General features: G+C 47.2%; 2 protein-coding genes across 2 annotated transcripts; one reads left to right on the forward strand and one right to left on the reverse strand.

Moving 5' to 3' along the window:
- Nucleotides 1-608: 608 nt before the first annotated feature.
- Nucleotides 609-7,942, reverse strand: TAFAZZIN (tafazzin, phospholipid-lysophospholipid transacylase). The gene is made up of 11 exons (XM_083420670.1): nt 7,725-7,942; nt 6,026-6,178; nt 4,610-4,738; nt 4,275-4,320; nt 3,967-4,052; nt 3,517-3,597; nt 3,333-3,374; nt 3,191-3,253; nt 2,294-2,346; nt 2,063-2,140; nt 609-1,265 (listed from the first exon to the last, which is right to left on the reverse strand). The coding sequence occupies exons 2-11, from the start codon at nt 6,132-6,134 to the stop codon at nt 1,164-1,166; spliced, it is 789 nt and encodes a 262-aa protein (XP_083276796.1). The 5' UTR covers nt 6,135-6,178; nt 7,725-7,942; the 3' UTR covers nt 609-1,163.
- Nucleotides 7,943-8,600: 658 nt separating this feature from the next.
- On the forward strand, nt 8,601-13,845 carry LOC310667448 (uncharacterized protein). The gene is made up of 2 exons (XM_083419866.1): nt 8,601-9,237; nt 11,121-13,845. Exons 1-2 carry the CDS (start codon nt 8,878-8,880, stop codon nt 12,927-12,929), a joined length of 2,169 nt encoding a protein of 722 aa, XP_083275992.1. The 5' UTR covers nt 8,601-8,877; the 3' UTR covers nt 12,930-13,845.
- The last annotated feature ends 2,405 nt before the right edge of the window (nt 13,846-16,250 follow it).

The raw sequence follows: 16,250 nt of genomic DNA on the forward strand, positions 1-16,250 counted from the left end.
CTGGAAAAGACCCTGATGTTGGGAAAGATGGAGGGCACAAGAGAAGGGGACGACAGAGGATGAGATGGTTGGACAGTGTTCTTGAAGCTACCAGCATCAGTTTGACCAAACTGTGGGAGGCAGTGGAAGACAGAAGTGCCTGGCGTGCTCTGGTCCATGGGGTCACAAAGAGTCGGACATGACTAAACGACTAAACAACAACAAACAACAAATTGTTCTGTGTGGCACTTAAATCACCAGAGAGAGAGAAAGAGAGAGAAAGAGAGAGAGAGAGAGAGAGAGAGAGAGAGAGAGAGAGAGAGATGCAAGTGAAGAGAGAAGCCTTAACAACATTCTAGCACAATGTCTCCTGTGGTCAGCAGTAGGGAGGCTTTTCCTTGACACTAAACCACAGCCTTCCTCAGCCTGGCATCCTCTAAATGTTTTGCACTACAAATCCCATCAGCCACCTGGCTGGGAAAGGCTCCTATAAACAGAGGCGAACTGATATAAACAGATAAGGCATCCTTTGCATGTGTCTCTTTCTGAACAAAGAACAGCATGTGCAGAGAGCCATCGCCAGTCCTACCCTCCTCCCAGCCACCAGAAGAACTCAGCACAGGCTGCAGCAGGGTTTAAAATCATTTACTGGAAAATTGCCAAGTATAAAATCCATATTGGGGCCAATATTCTACAAAAAAGGAGAGAACTGACGGAATCCATCACCGATCCTTTCCAGCCCCCACTAAGCAATGCAGGCTGGAGCAAAAAGGGGTCACTGCAAGGAGGGGCGGAGCCTGCTATGCCGTCCCCTCCCTAGCTCCTCCCCTTGGTCCTGTATATCCATCACCCACAGCTGCCAGTCTGGGCCCAGGCTCCATCCAGCACCTCTGCTTCTGGTCACAGGGAACTCCACATTCAATAGTCTTTCTGTGTTTCTCCCCTCCCTTTGGGAGGAATCACAACAACAGAGCGTGAGACACACAGGTGGGGGTGGGCCTCCATGAGGTACGCAGGGTGCCTTCATCCATCTCTCTACATGCAATGCCAGTCCACTTGTGGCGTGGCATGGGCAACAGGTGGCAAAGTGGGAACGTCAGAGGTAGTCCATGCATCGTGTCGCACAGGACTGCACAATCCATGCTTTGGTGGAAGAGCTTCTGATGCTCATCCTGTTCACGTCGCTAGCCCTGAAGCTTGAAAGTCTGATGCAGTCTCTCGGCCTGGTCCTTCAGGGCCTGGATCTCCTCCTGAATGAAATCAGTCAATGCTTTCCGCATCTCCATCTGCAAGCACAAGGAGCCATAGTCAGCAAGTCCATGCAACACACGCCAGCTCTCCGCCTATGTGTGGATGGGTACACCAAGAAGCAGGTGTCTCCCAAGAACTATTCCCCACCTCCAGGTCAAACAAATGCACAAGTCTGGGCCCAACCTAAGCCATGATTTGGGATCTCAAAGACTCCTGACGCATAAATCATAAAATCATCATGCAGCTAAGGTGGACCAATTTATAAATCAGCCAGGTAGGCAAAGCGTGAGGCCCCCCCAGTCTCTCCCATTCCCATCAATGCCAGCCTGAACTCATCATACCTTCAACAGCTGATAAATACTTCTGCTTATCTTAGCAGATCAGTCTTACTTATTCCCATCATCGTTCTCCTAGAAAGATGGCTGTTGGTTTCCAATTGTATTTTAAAAAAGAATAGTCCCATGTTTCAGGGAATTATATAACAGGCACAATGGCTGTGTTTTGCCTCCACTGCCAGATGTTGTTGAGAATGGCAGGTGGGCAGAGTCCTGTTGCACTCATGGCATCTGTCCACCCACTGTGAGAACAGAATGGTGCCCTAGATGGGTCACTGGGCTCTTTTTATGTTCTTATGGAAGGTGAACATAAGAAACAGGCTTGGCACATAGTCTTCCCTCATTGGGGGGAAATTTGTAACTGCTCATCCCTGCAATGCAGTGCCCAATTCTATAGAGAATGAACCGTAAGGATGAATCCAGCTCTGAACCCATCAGTGCAGTATGTCAAGCCCTTAATGATCAGCCATCCTATTTCTTCCCTACTTTGCACTCACCGCTGATTTGTTCTCTGCCCGCAGGTGCTCCAGCAGCGGACGGGCACTGAATGGCTTCCCAATTAGCACGGTGATCTTCTGTAACAAGAAGAAAAGGCAGCATGAGCAAACCGGTAACAAGGGAGGCAAATTGCTTCACTTGCACAAGTCCTCAACTTGCTGGTGACTTAGAATCCCCTGCCAGTCCCGTCTGAAATGCTAGGAGCGCCTCTTCCCATCTCCAACACTCACCTGCCCAGCACGGGGCACGTATGGGGGTGCATTGGGGAGTACATCATTCATTCCTAGGGAGATGGAGGGGGGAAACAACAACACAAACAGTTAGTTTTGATCCCAGCCCCATCATAAGCCATATATATATATATAAAAATGACAAAATGGAATAGGATTCCTGTGTATTTAAGAGCTGTACAGAAGGGATCATTTTAGCAGGAGCTGAAAAGAGCCTCCACTATTAAATTCATAGCATTCCATGTGGGTTATGCAAGTAGGTCAGACATACAGCCTATCCAGACAAAGTAGAAATTGGCATGTGTTTAAATTCTGTTTTGATTTTTTTTAAAAAATAATACCTGACTTTAACATTTTTATGTTTGTAAGATTTTACCAAAAATAAAAAATAAAAATCATGTGCTAGATAAATGTTGGAATTGTGTGTGGAGCCCCGGCTCACTCAGCAGCAGCAGAGCAGAAAATTGTAAGAGGCTTCTCCCACTTCAGAGAACAAGGTTTAAATAGAGCTACCTCTGGACTTAGAAGGGAGGAGCTACTTGTTCCAGGGTACCCTCCAGCATCAAGTGAGAAGAAGAGGTCATGCTGGTTTTTCAAAACCCATTCCCGCATCCTGAATCTCAATATTCTACTAAATTACTTCTGAAATACAAAATGTTGGTTTGGAAAGTAAGATGGAGAGTTAGTTTGTGTCACATTCTGCCAGCCTTCCTTGTGCACACTTTGGCCACTGCCTTTGGAAATCTGGTCCCTGCCAAAATCAACCTTTCTACACAGATCTTAAAGGAAGACAAGTGTCCTGTTCCACCAGAAATCTGAGAACCCTTATATCTTCTACCTATGCCATTGCCACCTGCCTAACATCAGACCTCGTCCCTCTCCTGATTCAGGTCTCACCTACATGCCAGAGTGGCAGTATAATGGGGTGAAGGCGGCATTCAGCCAGAAGACGCCCAATGCCTGGAAGAAATAAGAGGAAGGGGAGTTAGAGAGGATGAAATGGTCCCAGAATGCTCCTCTCCTACTAAAAAATACCTACCCCATTTGAAGCGCATGAATTCCTGAGTCATGTTTACTTTGCCTGGAAGAGGAAGATGGAGAACAGTTAGGGCAACGGGTGGGCAGTGTAGGTTAGCCTCTGAAGCAAACAATACCACCACCATCTATCTGCCACCCCCAGCCTCAGTATGCTCACAGAACCACTTCCAAGCATTGCTACCTACCTTCTGGGAACATGTGAACCCAGTCTCCATGGTTGAGCTTCTCCAGAATGTAGTCCATGCCTTTCTGATAGACTCCATCTCCTGCAGGAAGAATGAACAGATTAATGGCAGTTCAATCCCACACGGAGGGCTCATGGAGCCCTAACCAGAACATTCTCTCACCATGCCTAGACAAGTCATAAGCATTGAAAAGAAAACAGATTTTTGCCTTTAAGAGTGATGCTTACTTAGAACCCTTTCCATTTGCAAAGCAATTAAAAATCTCTTTCTTCACAGCATCCTTGTTGATAAGCCACTATTATTCCCATTTTACACATGTCAGCTGGAAAATAGAGGCTGGGAGAAATGGAGGCACAAGGGTTTAAACTGTGTAAGTGAATTACTTCTCAGGCCTGATAACCCAAGAGCTGCTTGCCTGCCCCATGTCTATTAAACAAACCATCTGCTTACCACGACAGACAGGTACACATCGCCCAAGGCTGAAGAAACGGGAATGCAGCTCCTTGGTGAAGCATATGTCTGCAGCTGTTGGAGTCCTGGGAGAGCACAGAGACTGTTAAAACCACATCACAACATTCTCAGCCTAGTTTTCATATGGGCTCTCCAAAACCTTGGGAGCTTAAACTGAATATGATGGGCAGCCCTACAAACACCCAGGAGCTTTTATTTTTATTTATTCAATTTGTATACCGCCCTATCCCTGTAGATCTCAGCTCATTCCTTCCTCACAGGGAATAACCACCTTTCTCAATACTTACCAGCGCATTTTCTGCAAGTTCCAGACGTGCCGTAATTTCAGGATCCCTGGGGGAGGCACAACCACATTAATACAGGGAACAATCCAAATTAAATCTACCATATATAATGCAGGAAAATGCTGCATGCACAGGGGTCAGGCTTGGGATTCATCCTTAAGAAAGACAGGTTAAGCCTCCTTCATGAAGGTCCTCAGGGAGTGGGGGGGGGAGCACCCATTCTTGCCCACTGTGCTCCAGACCTCAGGAAGGTGATTGGCCTGGTCTCTCAAAACAGAAGAGCAATACCTTCCCCTTCCCACCCACCAGGTGGCAGCACTTCCCTTCTAGTACCCTACCCCACAGATGTGGATCATCCATGCAGGACTGGTGGTTGCAGACCGTCAAAAGAGGGATGCCTTCCTGGCGCTTCTCAATAAGCTCATACAGTACTTCTTTGTTATGGACGTTCAGCTGGTTCATATACCCTGAAAGCGGGAGAGCAAAATGACAGCTCAGTGACAGCAAAGAGAGTGTAGAGAGAAAGGCTGAGGAGTTCCTAGGCTCGAATTCAGACTGGAGCAAGATAGATCGCTCTGTCTAGGTTCCCAGTGCTCTATCTAGCCATTAATAACAATGGATAGCGGCAATAATTTGTGGCTTTCCATATTTAGCAGTCATATGGCAGTTTTGAGCAAAGCATTAGGTAAATGTAAAGGTAAAGGACCCCAGGATGGTTAAGTCCAGTCAAAGCATTACACACAGTTCACATAGGAAGCTGCCTTGGTATTGGCTACACGGCCTGGCAGCAGAACTGTCTGGTTCCTGGGTTCAGGGGTCTTTCCCAGACATGCCTGGAGATGCCAAGGATTGAACACTCTGCATTCAAAGTGCAAGCTGCCCCACTGAGATGCACACATTGTTTTGCTGCAACAACCTTGAAACAACCTTGCAAGGCCAATATTGTTACATTGCCAGAGTGCTAGTAGTGGATGGTTTGCCTAAAGATACCTAGCAAGCTCTTGGCAGAGATGAGCTACAACAGCTCTTATTAGGGGCTTGGGATGGGGAGAAATGGGGAAAACAGAAGACCTAGCTTAATACAAGGCCTGGCTCCTGGGTTCTGGTGGCCCTCAGGCAAGACTGAGTGGCTATAAAGCAGAGGGAGAGGCCAAGATATGTAAACCAATGGAGCACACGGACAGCTCCGTCACTGGCTTTGAGGCAGAAGTGGCCTCAAAACTCTCCTCTGGCTGCACCACTTCTGAGCCCTGCTTTTCACCCTGCTTCCTGAGAGGTTTTGTCTCTTGCTTGCCTTGTGTAGAAGCCTCTGGTTTCTGCTTAGGTGAAACGTAACCTATTACACAAAGGCAAGAGTCCTCTCTCTTGTTCCACCCACTTTTGCTTCTGGCTCCACCCACCCATATGACCCCCAGAAGTTTGCCCAAGAGACAATTTGGCCCTCAGGTGAAAATAGGTTCCCCACCCCCACCTTATGCCCACCCCGTCACTAATCTAGTTCTGACCCCAAGAGCTCCATTTCCCTGCCCAGCAGAAGTGAGTCAAAACCTCGGGATCCCTTCCACTTCTACATATTCTAAGGAATCTCCACGTCTTCCTGAGCTCCAGGAACTGCATGAGTCTCTTGTACTGCTGCAGTCTTCCAGGGAGCCTAAATGGCAATGCCGTCAAGCATTTCTACACACCCTGCCATGAACTCTTTTTGTCCCTTTTGTGACACTAGCTGTGTAGGGGCAGAAGTTACAGGTACTCACTGGTCCAGAAGCAGCTGTAGGTGCCCACCAAGCCCATGACCACCCTGCTGGCCAAGTTCCAGGGCAGATGTGGAGCCCGGGGAAAGGGCCATTTCACCTCAAGAGGCATCTTCCCATCCCTGGCAATCCTTGAGGTAAGAGTGTCAGCTGTCCCTGCCAAAGAGAACAGCAGATTGCTTTGCAACCTATCACATCACGGCTCTTGGTATGTAGTCCTCTCCCCTGCCAAGGTTGTGTTGCAACTTGCAGGTGGAGCCACCACATCCTGCTGTCTCACCTCTGCCTGAGGGCTGTCACCACATTTAAAAAAAGAAAGAAGTGATGATGCTAAACAACAGGATTAAGCAGAGCAGTGCAATGATGAGAAACAGAGAGGTTGCAACTGAGGTTACGTGGGCCAACCCTATAGAAATTGAGAAACTGCTGTTGCAAGTCCACACCCAGCAAACAATATTACTAAAGCACCTCTGTTGTGTTGTTTTACTCCAGATCTAGAAAAAATAGTTTTGAGGTGGAGGTGTGAAAGGGTGGCAAAGACCACTAGTTAGTGGTGCAGGGATTTTACTATACACATTAAATACAAATATACTGTGAATGAAAGCTTGGAGAGAAGTGGTAATTTTGAGAAGTATTTTGAGGAAATGCCTTCTTTCCACCCGTCATCCCTGATGCACCCATTCTTTTTTAAATTGGTCCTCTAATCAGAGGAGCAATCTGAGCAACACAAACTCAAGAAGTGGCTCTCAAATGTTTTAGGTGGATATTTATTGCACTTTTGTTTGTATTTATTTATTTCACTTCTTGATTGTAGAAAAACCTTGAAGTGGTTTACAAAAAGAACAGTACAATAAAACTTTTTTTTTTTAAAAAAAAAAAAAACATTCAAAAAGTAAAAACCAGGAATAAACTAAAAACACATCAGAATTCTAGAAATCTGGGTAATTTCTTTTGTGAGCCGAATCTTCTTCCCATGTGCGGATACAGAGGTGTAAGGAAAGATGCGCCAAATCCCTCAGTCCTCCTCTCCCTTCCTACCAGCCTTCACCTCCTTCTCTTGCAGCAAGCAGGCAGGCAGCCACCAGGTGCTCTCCATCCCCAAGCCCACCGCTCCCCACCTGCGCCCTGATACCCTCCCATATCTCTCCCCTAGAAAGAGGGACACCCTAAGGCAGCATGTCCAGAGTCCACTTTGGGGACCTAATCCGGTCCCTGTGGCAGTTCATCTCCTGGGGTAAAATCTTGAAAAAAGCTCAATCTTAAAAACAACTTTGGTCGGGCCTCACGCATGTTCACTTCATCAAATCTGGCCCCCTTTGAAAAAAGTTTGGGCACCCCCGTCCTAAGGGAACATTCCTAAGGGACGTTCCGGGATGAAATCGGAAGCCCAGGTCGGCTTCTCTCCATCAGGGGCGCCCCTGGAGAAGAGGGAGGGTCCGGCCGCCCCTTCCCAACCTTTGCCATGGCGCCTCTCTCTCTCTCTCTGCCTGGGGGTCTGGGAGCCCCCTTCCCTCGCCCTTCTCCACCAGGCAGCCTCTGCCGGCTGGTTTCCGCAAGGCCCAGAAACCCAGCAGGGGCAGCTTCCCCACCTCGGCGCCGGGGGAGGCGGGTGCCAGACGCCGGGAATGAAGCGGGAGGCGGCCGGCGCCTCTGTCCGCCCCCCGCGCCCCCTCCCCGCGCCTCCCCATTGCACCCCGCTCACCTCCTGCTCCTCCTGCTAGCTGCCTTCAAACTCCTCTTCCTTCTTATCGCGGCGAGAAAGAAGCAGCTCGGCCCCAAAGCGACCCAGTTTTGCAAACTCTCTTCCCACGTAAATATTTTTAATTATTTATTTATTTTTATTTTAATAAAAGAGGCGTAATCAGAAACAGAGGGCCGTAAAGCGTTCTCGGACACTTAGCGGTCGTGAACTGTCGCAAACGGCTACTCGAGTGACACGCGCGCTTTCCGGCAAGGCCTCGGAACCGGATGGTGGTTCAGAGTGACGCGGACGATCAGAGCTTCCGCTAAATGTTGAAGGCGGCCCATCGGGCAGCAAGGTCGCTCTACCCCGTGGCATCTCTATGGTGGAATTCTTATTCGCCTCGCCTTGCGAGTTAAAAGTGGGAAATATCCTCCTTTAATTTAGTGAGGAATAATCACGAATAATGAACCTCCTCCCGCCTTGTTTTATGATACGAGTGGAGAAAGACGAACAGAAACAGACAGAAAAGGCTTTTGTTCTTAGATTAGGAACTTCCTTATGGGTTAAAAAAGATGCTGAGCTCGCTTAAAACATGCTGCCCCCCGTTCATATAAGCATATTGTATTCCTTATCTCTCTGTGTGTGGTGCACATATATTTTAAATGGGAGCAAACACAATATTCCATGTGCAATGCCCCTATATTTGGCGCCCTTTAACAGCGCGATCCTATACACGTTACTCAAAGGGACTTGCTTTGTTGCAGGAGACTCGCGGCGCAATCCTGGTGCACTTTTTCAAAGAAGTCCTACTGAGCTACTCCCAGAAAAGCGTGCATAGAATTGCAACCTTTGTATGTATGTTGTTTATTTCAAGTCATAACTTTGACTTACTTGGATCGGATTTGTTATAAGATGCGCGACCTTTGCGGTATGTGTTGTTGCTTCTTCAGCTTGTAAAGCGCCTTGCGGTATAGCAACACAGAAAGGTGATATGCAAATAAAAAGTGATGATGGCGATTTATAACTGAATCTCATCTCGCCACGTGCAAATCCTTTTCCCTATGGAAATGCGGTGAAGCCGAAAGCGTGACTGGATGTAGTTCATGAGCATCCAAACGGCAGCCACTCCTAAAGCAAAGAATGGTTATCTTACTGTGAAGGAGAAAAACAAATGCACCGGCGTGAAACGTTTGGCAAAGGACTACATTTCCCAGCAGCCGCATTAGGGTTGACGCATGCCCTCGCGGGGCTAGAAGCCCTCTCCAGCCGGCCGCCGAAGGCTTCCCCGTGCCCCGGTTCCCATTCATCAGTCCCGGAGCCGTGCACGACCTCGGGAGCCGCCGGCATGTCTTCTTCTGCAGCGGCGGAACCCGAGAGCAAAGCGCTGCCCATCGTCGTGAGGACGTACTTCTCCGAGGTCGTGGAAGACGACGGGAACTTCATCCAGGCAGTTTGCAGCCTGTGCAGGCACAAGAGGAAGACCATCCGAGGGCAGCACAAGGCGCCATCCAATTTCACCAAGCACGTGCAGGTACAGAATGGCAGCAAAGGGCCACTACGCATTCGCACGTGAGCCAGCCCGATTTGCAGATAGGTTTAAGATTAGCGATCCGGGAGCCCCCGTGGGCACGACCGGCGTGCAGACTCCCCGTGCAATCGTGCAAAAGGGATGGCGGCTCAGGTGCTCCGTGCGCTTCAGGGCCGCTTATTATATTCAGGAGCGCTTTGCCGTTATTAGCCACCCACCCGCGCGGCAGCATCTTGTTTCGGACCTCGATGTCGCCTGGTTCGAGTGCGCGCGTTCAAGCAACCTTGATCGTCCTCAATAGATCCGATTCAGGCCATGGCCCTCCTGCACTTGCTAATCTCTACCCTTAGGGCTGGAACAGGGATGTGGCTCTCCAGGTGGTGTTGGACTACTTTTATCATCCCCAAGCCAACATGACCAGTGAGTGGTCAAGCATGGTGGAAGCTGTGATCCCGCAAGATCTGGAGAGCCACAACTTCCCTGCCCCCAGGCTAAACAAAGACTACTCTGCATTGCAAGGAGTGGAGTCTGGACTCTTACACCACCTGATTCCACAAATTGTGGTTGACCTCTCCAGTCCTCAAGGATCCTAATCTTGGACTGGAGAAGGGATAGCACATCACGTTGGAGAACCACATCAAAATATTTTCAGTGCATATTTTCATACACATCAAATGCCAAACTACAGCAGATAAATTTATTGCCTTTAGGATGATCTTACTTTAAAATAATAATCATGAAATAGGAGATGCTTAGAACATAAGAAGAATCTTGCAGGGAAGCTGTGGACCTCCAAGTGTTGTTGAACCACAGCTCCCATCATCCCTGACCACCGGCCATGATGCCTGAGAGTGATGGGAGTCCGACGTCCTCTGGAGGATCGCCGGTCCCGTCATCACATGTTTTAGTGGCTCCAGCCAAAGGTCCATAGGAAACCATCATTCTGTTTGAGAAGGCCTGCCAGATGCTTTAGGAAAGGGCATAAGATGAGTGGAAAAGTACCCACCCCCAATTTTTTATGCCCAGCATTTGGTATTCAGAGATATACTGCCTCTGAAAATGTTGATTCTATCGGTTGTCATAGCTAAGAGACTTTGCAAAAAACATACCTTAAAATCAGATGTATTATAAAAAGAATTTATTTTTACTTAAAATTAATTTTTAGCAAGGTTAGTGGATCCTTTTGCTTCTTCGCTTTTTTCTGTTTAGCAATTTGGCAGCATTCTTGCAAATTTCTCTGTAAGGTTATGGAGACTGGATATTTTAAAATACAGTGGTACCTCAGGTTAAGTACTTAATTTGTTCCAGAGGTCCGTTCTTAACCTGAAACTGTTCTTAACCTGAAGCACCACTTTAGCTAAAGGGGCCTCCTGCTGCCGCTGTGCCACCAGAGCACAATTTCTGTTCTCATCCTGAAGCAAAGTTCTTAACCTGAAGCACTATTTCTGGGTTAGCAGAGTCTGTAACCTGAAGCGCCCGTAACCCGAGGTACCACTGTAAAAATAAAGGGGCTGGATTCAGCTAGTGAGTGGACATCCACATAAGGACTTCTGCTAGTGCAGTGGGACTTTCCTCCCCACTGCAACCCCCATTGGCTTAGGTTGGGATTGGGAGAATCCCCAGAACAGCACATGGGGTGGGGTGGGAGGAGAGGGGAGTTGATTCCATCAAGCAAGCAGAAATGTTTGTGCTGATGAAGCAATCTCCTTAGTGCTATGTTGAATTCCTCCCAATATCTGTGAGATCCTGACTCCACAGGCCACCGAGCAATTCATCAGGTCTGTCAGTACTTTTGCATGTGACAAGTATTTATATATTTCTGTATGATTCCCATAATAATTTCTATATCCTATAGCACTGACTGAAATAGTTCTCCTCTGTTGTAGAGAATCCATGGAGAAAAATATCTGAAGCTGATGCACAAAAGGAAAAATATCCATTGCAAAAAAATTGGTAGTGGCATGTTAAAAGTTTCTGAGAAAATTCCAAAATACAGTGAGCCTCATTGGGACCCTTACTCACAGTATCAGCTCTGTGATCAGTCTTTATCCAAAGAAAACCTGGATCAACTAATTCTCAATTTTCTCATCACTGATATGCTTCCCTTGTCGATTGTTGACGGAAGTGGCTTCCACACTTTGATTAAAGGGATTATTCCCAGTGCCGCAGTCACTTCTACAGAAACCTTACGGAACAACCTTGCAAGACAGTATGCCTTGGTTCTTGAAAAAATTAAAAGGAAATTGGACTCAGTTTCTTATGTTTGTACAACTGCAGATGTGTGGATGCATCAGGGGCAAAGTTATGTGGGTGTCACATGCCACTGGATCAATTCAGCTAACTTGACAAGAGAATCTGCTGCCTTGAGCTTCCGACGCTTTCCTGGGCCATGTTCATACAGCAAGCTTGCTTCTGTGCTGACTGAGATCCATTCGCAGTATGATTTGGACTCCACAAAAATAACACACATTGTCACGGACAACAGGAACCATTTCCAGAAAACCTTTCAGCTGTTCTCTGGACCCAAAGAGCAGCTGGAGGACAGCTTGGACCAGCAAGAGGGGAATGATGGGGAGAAGCAAGTGAATCCCCCGGAGGCTGATGCCTGTGTCAACGTGCGCATTTATGAAGCCTTGTCAGGTGACACCGTTGATTCTTCTGACCTCTTCTATTTGCCACCCCGCGTGGCCTGCTTTTCCTGCACACTCAGCTTTGTGGCTGCGGCAGCTGCTTCCAGAGCACTGGCCACCAACCCTCCCTACAGGCACCTTTTCCAAAGCGTGTCAAGCAAATGCTGTGCTTTAAGGAATGTTTCCCAAGATAGCCTGAAAAATGCAGAGCTTGTTAATTACGCCCTCGGAAAGTCTCTCCCCAAACCGGCCTCCATATGGAATTCTGAGTTTGACAGCTTTTGCCGCATATACGACATGCGTGGCACGGTGAATCTCATAATGGCCTGCCTCCAGCTTCCAAAATTTACCAACCTGGAGCTGGAGTTCTTAGGGGAGTGGTTGGAGGTGATGTCTCCGATTGCTACAGCACTTGACAAACTTCAGACAGAAGAGGCCATTGAGTCTTTCTGCGGTGCTGTGCTGCCCATGGTGCTTGTGTTAAACAGCCGACTTGAGTCGGTGTCTCCAAAATACACTTCTTGCCTGGCAGATGCACTGAAGGGGGAGCTTCAGAAGCAGTTTGGGCACATGCTGACATTTGACACAGCTGTAAGTAGTAAAAAGACAAAGCCACTAGTCATTGCTTCTGTATCACATCCATTTTTTAAATTGCGTTGGCTGCAAAGTCAAGATGATAAGAAGATCGCTCAGGAGCTTTTCTTACGGGAGCTGCTCCGCTGTGACACTCTGTCGCCGAAGGCTGACAGTCAAGCCGCAGCAGTGAAAGCTGCCGACGATTTTTATGGCTTTGATGATCAGGGGGTGGCGGCAGCTGAGTCTGCATTAAGGAATATTGGGATACAGTTCCTCAACGATCCATCGCATGAGCTGAGGCAACTGAAAAGATACCCAGCCATCGCCAAGCTTTTTATCAAGTTCAACACCACTCTGCCAAATTCTGCTCCTGTAGAAAAACTGTTCTGCCACAATGGACAAATCCTGGGGCCCAAAATGGCCTCCCTTCAGGATGATGTGTTAGAGATGATGATGTTGTTGCAGAAAAATTCCCAGTTTCTTGTATGATATATGTCCATAGAGCAGTGGCCTAGAGTCAACATGGTGCCCTCCATATGTTGTTGGACACCAACTCTCATACTCATCTCTAACCATTGGTCATACTGGCTGGAGCTGAAGGAGTCCCAACAATGACTGGAGTGCCACAGGCTCCCACACCACTGCTCTGCAGCCCAGTTTTTCCACATGTTCCACCTTCAGAAAAACTCTTTCCATGTTGCTCCTTCTGCTGAGGCACCAATGAAACTGTCACATCTCTCCTATGCATTGCAGAGTGTTTGGGGGCATGTTCTAGGGCGCATACTCAGGGATGGCTCAATAAAGGTGCTGTTGTTGCTGCTGCTGTTGCTGTATTAAGCAGTGTAGGTGTGATGGGCTACAGGGACTCACCAGTAAGTTGCCCTTAAGTAGACCCCAGTCCCTACCACCAAGCAATGACAAGACAATGAATCCTGAGGAGGCCGTGTTTGGTCTCCTTGCCTGGAGGCTCCACTTGTGCTAGAAGGGGCATGGTAGCTCTCATTCATCTGCCTGATGTGAGAGAAGGAGTACCTGGAGGATATAAAGCCACAGGGAGAGGGAGGAGGGGCGGTGGATGGCCAGAGAACAGGCTGGACTACCTAGGCATCTAAGATGGCTCTCCACACAAATAAGGGTGGCTTGGCCCATAACTCCCTGCCAGATGCCATCTGCAATCTTCTGCAATCTTGCTGAGATTTCCCCAGACAGTTGCCCAGTGCGGCTGCATGGTGAGGGTCCACTCAGTTCATGCTGAGCACTGGACAGGCTTGTTGGCTTTTGTATAAACTTGGTTTGAAATTTGCTGCTTTGAACTGTATTCTTTTGATAAACATTTTACACTCTGTTTTATATAAAGTGTAGCATTGATTAAGTGACATATACATTTTGTTAAAATAAAAGAAAACGTTTCCATGGTCATGAACTGACAGTGCACCCTGAAGTCCCCTCTGACTGTATATTGCACAGGAAGATCATCAGCAATGAGGAAGTTGCCTTTCTCGGCAGCTTCTCCACCCTTCCTGATCTTCCCAAGGACCCATTCTGAGAGGAACTCAGAAGCTTGAGACTGCCATTCAGGAGTCTGGCTTCTCAAATGCAGCCAAAGCGACTCCATGAGGTTACAAGGAGCTTTAGATGTGGTGACACCTAGTTTGCTCGGTTGATATTGTGGCATGTTACTTTAGTGTGGGGCCTCCCCTCTGGCCAGTCTGAGAACTGCTGCTGTAGAGAGATGATATAGAACAGGGGTCAACAACCTTTTTCAGCCGTGGGCCGTCCACCATCCCTCAGACCATGTGGTGGTCCAGACTGTTTTTTTGGGGGGGAACTGAACGAATTCTTATGCCCCAAAAATAACCCAGAGATGCATTTTAAATAAAAGGACACATTCTACTCATGTAAAAATAAGCTGATTCCCGGACCATCCAGGGGCCGGATTGAGAAGACGATTGGGCCGCATCCGGCCCCCGGGCCTTTGGTTGCCTGCCCCTGATATACAGTGGTACCTTGGGTTACATACGCTTCAGGTTACAGACTCCGCTAACCCAGAAATATTACCTCGGGTTAAGAATTTTGCTTCAGGATGAGAACAGAAATCGTGCTCCGGCAGCAGCAGGAGGCCCCATTAGCTAAAGTGGTGCTTCAGGTTAAGAATAGTTTCAGGTTAAGAACAGACCTCCAGAAAGAATTAAGTACTTAACCCGAGGTACCACTGTAGAATCTTTCCTAAGAAAGTGAGCTGGCAAATCCCCTGGTTCAAATCTCCCCTCAGTTATGACCCCATTAGATTGCCTCAGGCAAGTCACTCTGGTAGCTCAGTTGAAGACTGCCTCTTTGCATGCAGAAGGACCCAGGTTCAATTCTTGGCATCTCCAATTAAAAAAGCACATTTGGTAGCAGTTAGTTAATTGGGGCACTATCCAACTAACTTGTTCCATCAGTGCAAGGTTTTCACTTATCCTGGCACACATCTGCAATAAAGATGTAATAACAGTGGCCTACCTCACAGAACTGTTGTAAGGAGCTTTCAACAACTGGGTTAAGCACTATATAAATGCTAGATATTATTGTTGGATGATTTATATAATGTAGCAGGTATGTCAGAACACCCACATTTTCATGGTTCACTGTACTTTTTTTGGTCAAAATGCATTTATAACATTTAAATTTCAGAAAGCCACTATATATGATACTTTTTAAAAGTGCAAATAAAAAAAACTGATCATTGAAATTCTTCATAACTCAACAAGCAACAGCCTAAAACCAAAACAGAAAACTGTTTCATGTGGAGAAAGACTGTACTCAGAGCTGGCCTACCCATGAAGCAAGTTGAGGTGGCAGGATTCATGACCTGAATTGACAGCAGATCCTGATGTTGATCTTCCTTCTTGGGCCGGTTGTGCCTATACTCAGTTAGCACCTTCTAGCTAGGAAGTTTTGATTAAAACAACGAGGAGGATGTAAAGATGTTTAAGATTCTTTTGTGTTCTTTGCTTATCAGATTTTCCACAGAAATTGTAAATTTGGATTAAATGGAAAAATAACATGGGGTGGCATTTTGACAAGCGTGATGTCCTGCAGATACGGCACAAAACATGCACGCATGAGCAGCTGAGTGCACGATAAACTGCTGTAGAGGCTCCCACAAGGTGCTTCTTCAAGTATACATGGCACAGAGCACTGAGGGCTGGGGTAGATAAAAGTATATATAATTAGCAGACCTAGAAGTTAACTGGCAACCATGAGTTTAAGCTGTCATGGTTCTTGGGGTCTGCCCCCCAACCCCCACCATGTATATGATCTGACCTGCTATCCTGTTTTGTCCAACAAGCAGTAACACACATCGCATTGAAAATGCTTTTGCTTTCTCAGATGTTCTGCTTGATACTTAATGAGCTGTTATTAGTGCTAGTGAAGACATACTGCATAATGGATTGCCGTAGTATTACCACATCAGTTTTAAGCAAGTTGCCCCATACTTTCATTGAATGTGATGACATTGTGGTTGGTTGTATATTCAGTTGTTGCTGGATATAGTTTCACTCATGGGCGTAGCCAGGATTTTTGTTGGTGGGGGGCAGGCCTTTGTTGGGGGGACAGAACCTCAGTTACCTATGTATTTTTATTTAATTTTATTTATTGGGGGGGACAGCTGCCCCTTCCTGCCCCCCCTTGACTACGCCCATGGTTGCACTGACCATATATGGTTGTGATGACAAAACCAGGTAGAAGTACAGTTTACCCTTCCTTAAACAAGGTTTTATGTAACCTCTTGGCACATATTAGTGCTTAGAGCTGTGTCCTTTTTGC

The sequence above is a fragment of the Podarcis tiliguerta genome (genome assembly GCF_965153285.1).
Source record: "Podarcis tiliguerta genome assembly, chromosome: 17".
Classification (NCBI taxonomy): Eukaryota; Metazoa; Chordata; class Lepidosauria; order Squamata; family Lacertidae; genus Podarcis; species Podarcis tiliguerta.

Coding starts and splice junctions, on each gene's coding strand:
- TAFAZZIN (XM_083420670.1), bottom strand. CDS start 6,134: ATGCCTCTTGAGGTGAAATGGCCCTTTCCCCGGGCTCCACATCTGCCC. Junction 4,739..6,025: donor CTACAGCTGCTTCTGGACCA/GTGAGTACCTGT, acceptor TCCCGCTTTCAG/GGTATATGAACCAGCTGAAC. Junction 2,141..2,293: donor ACGTGCCCCGTGCTGGGCAG/GTGAGTGTTGGA, acceptor TTCTTGTTACAG/AAGATCACCGTGCTAATTGG.
- LOC310667448 (XM_083419866.1), top strand. CDS start 8,878: ATGCACCGGCGTGAAACGTTTGGCAAAGGACTACATTTCCCAGCAGCC. Junction 9,238..11,120: donor ATTTCACCAAGCACGTGCAG/GTACAGAATGGC, acceptor CCTCTGTTGTAG/AGAATCCATGGAGAAAAATA.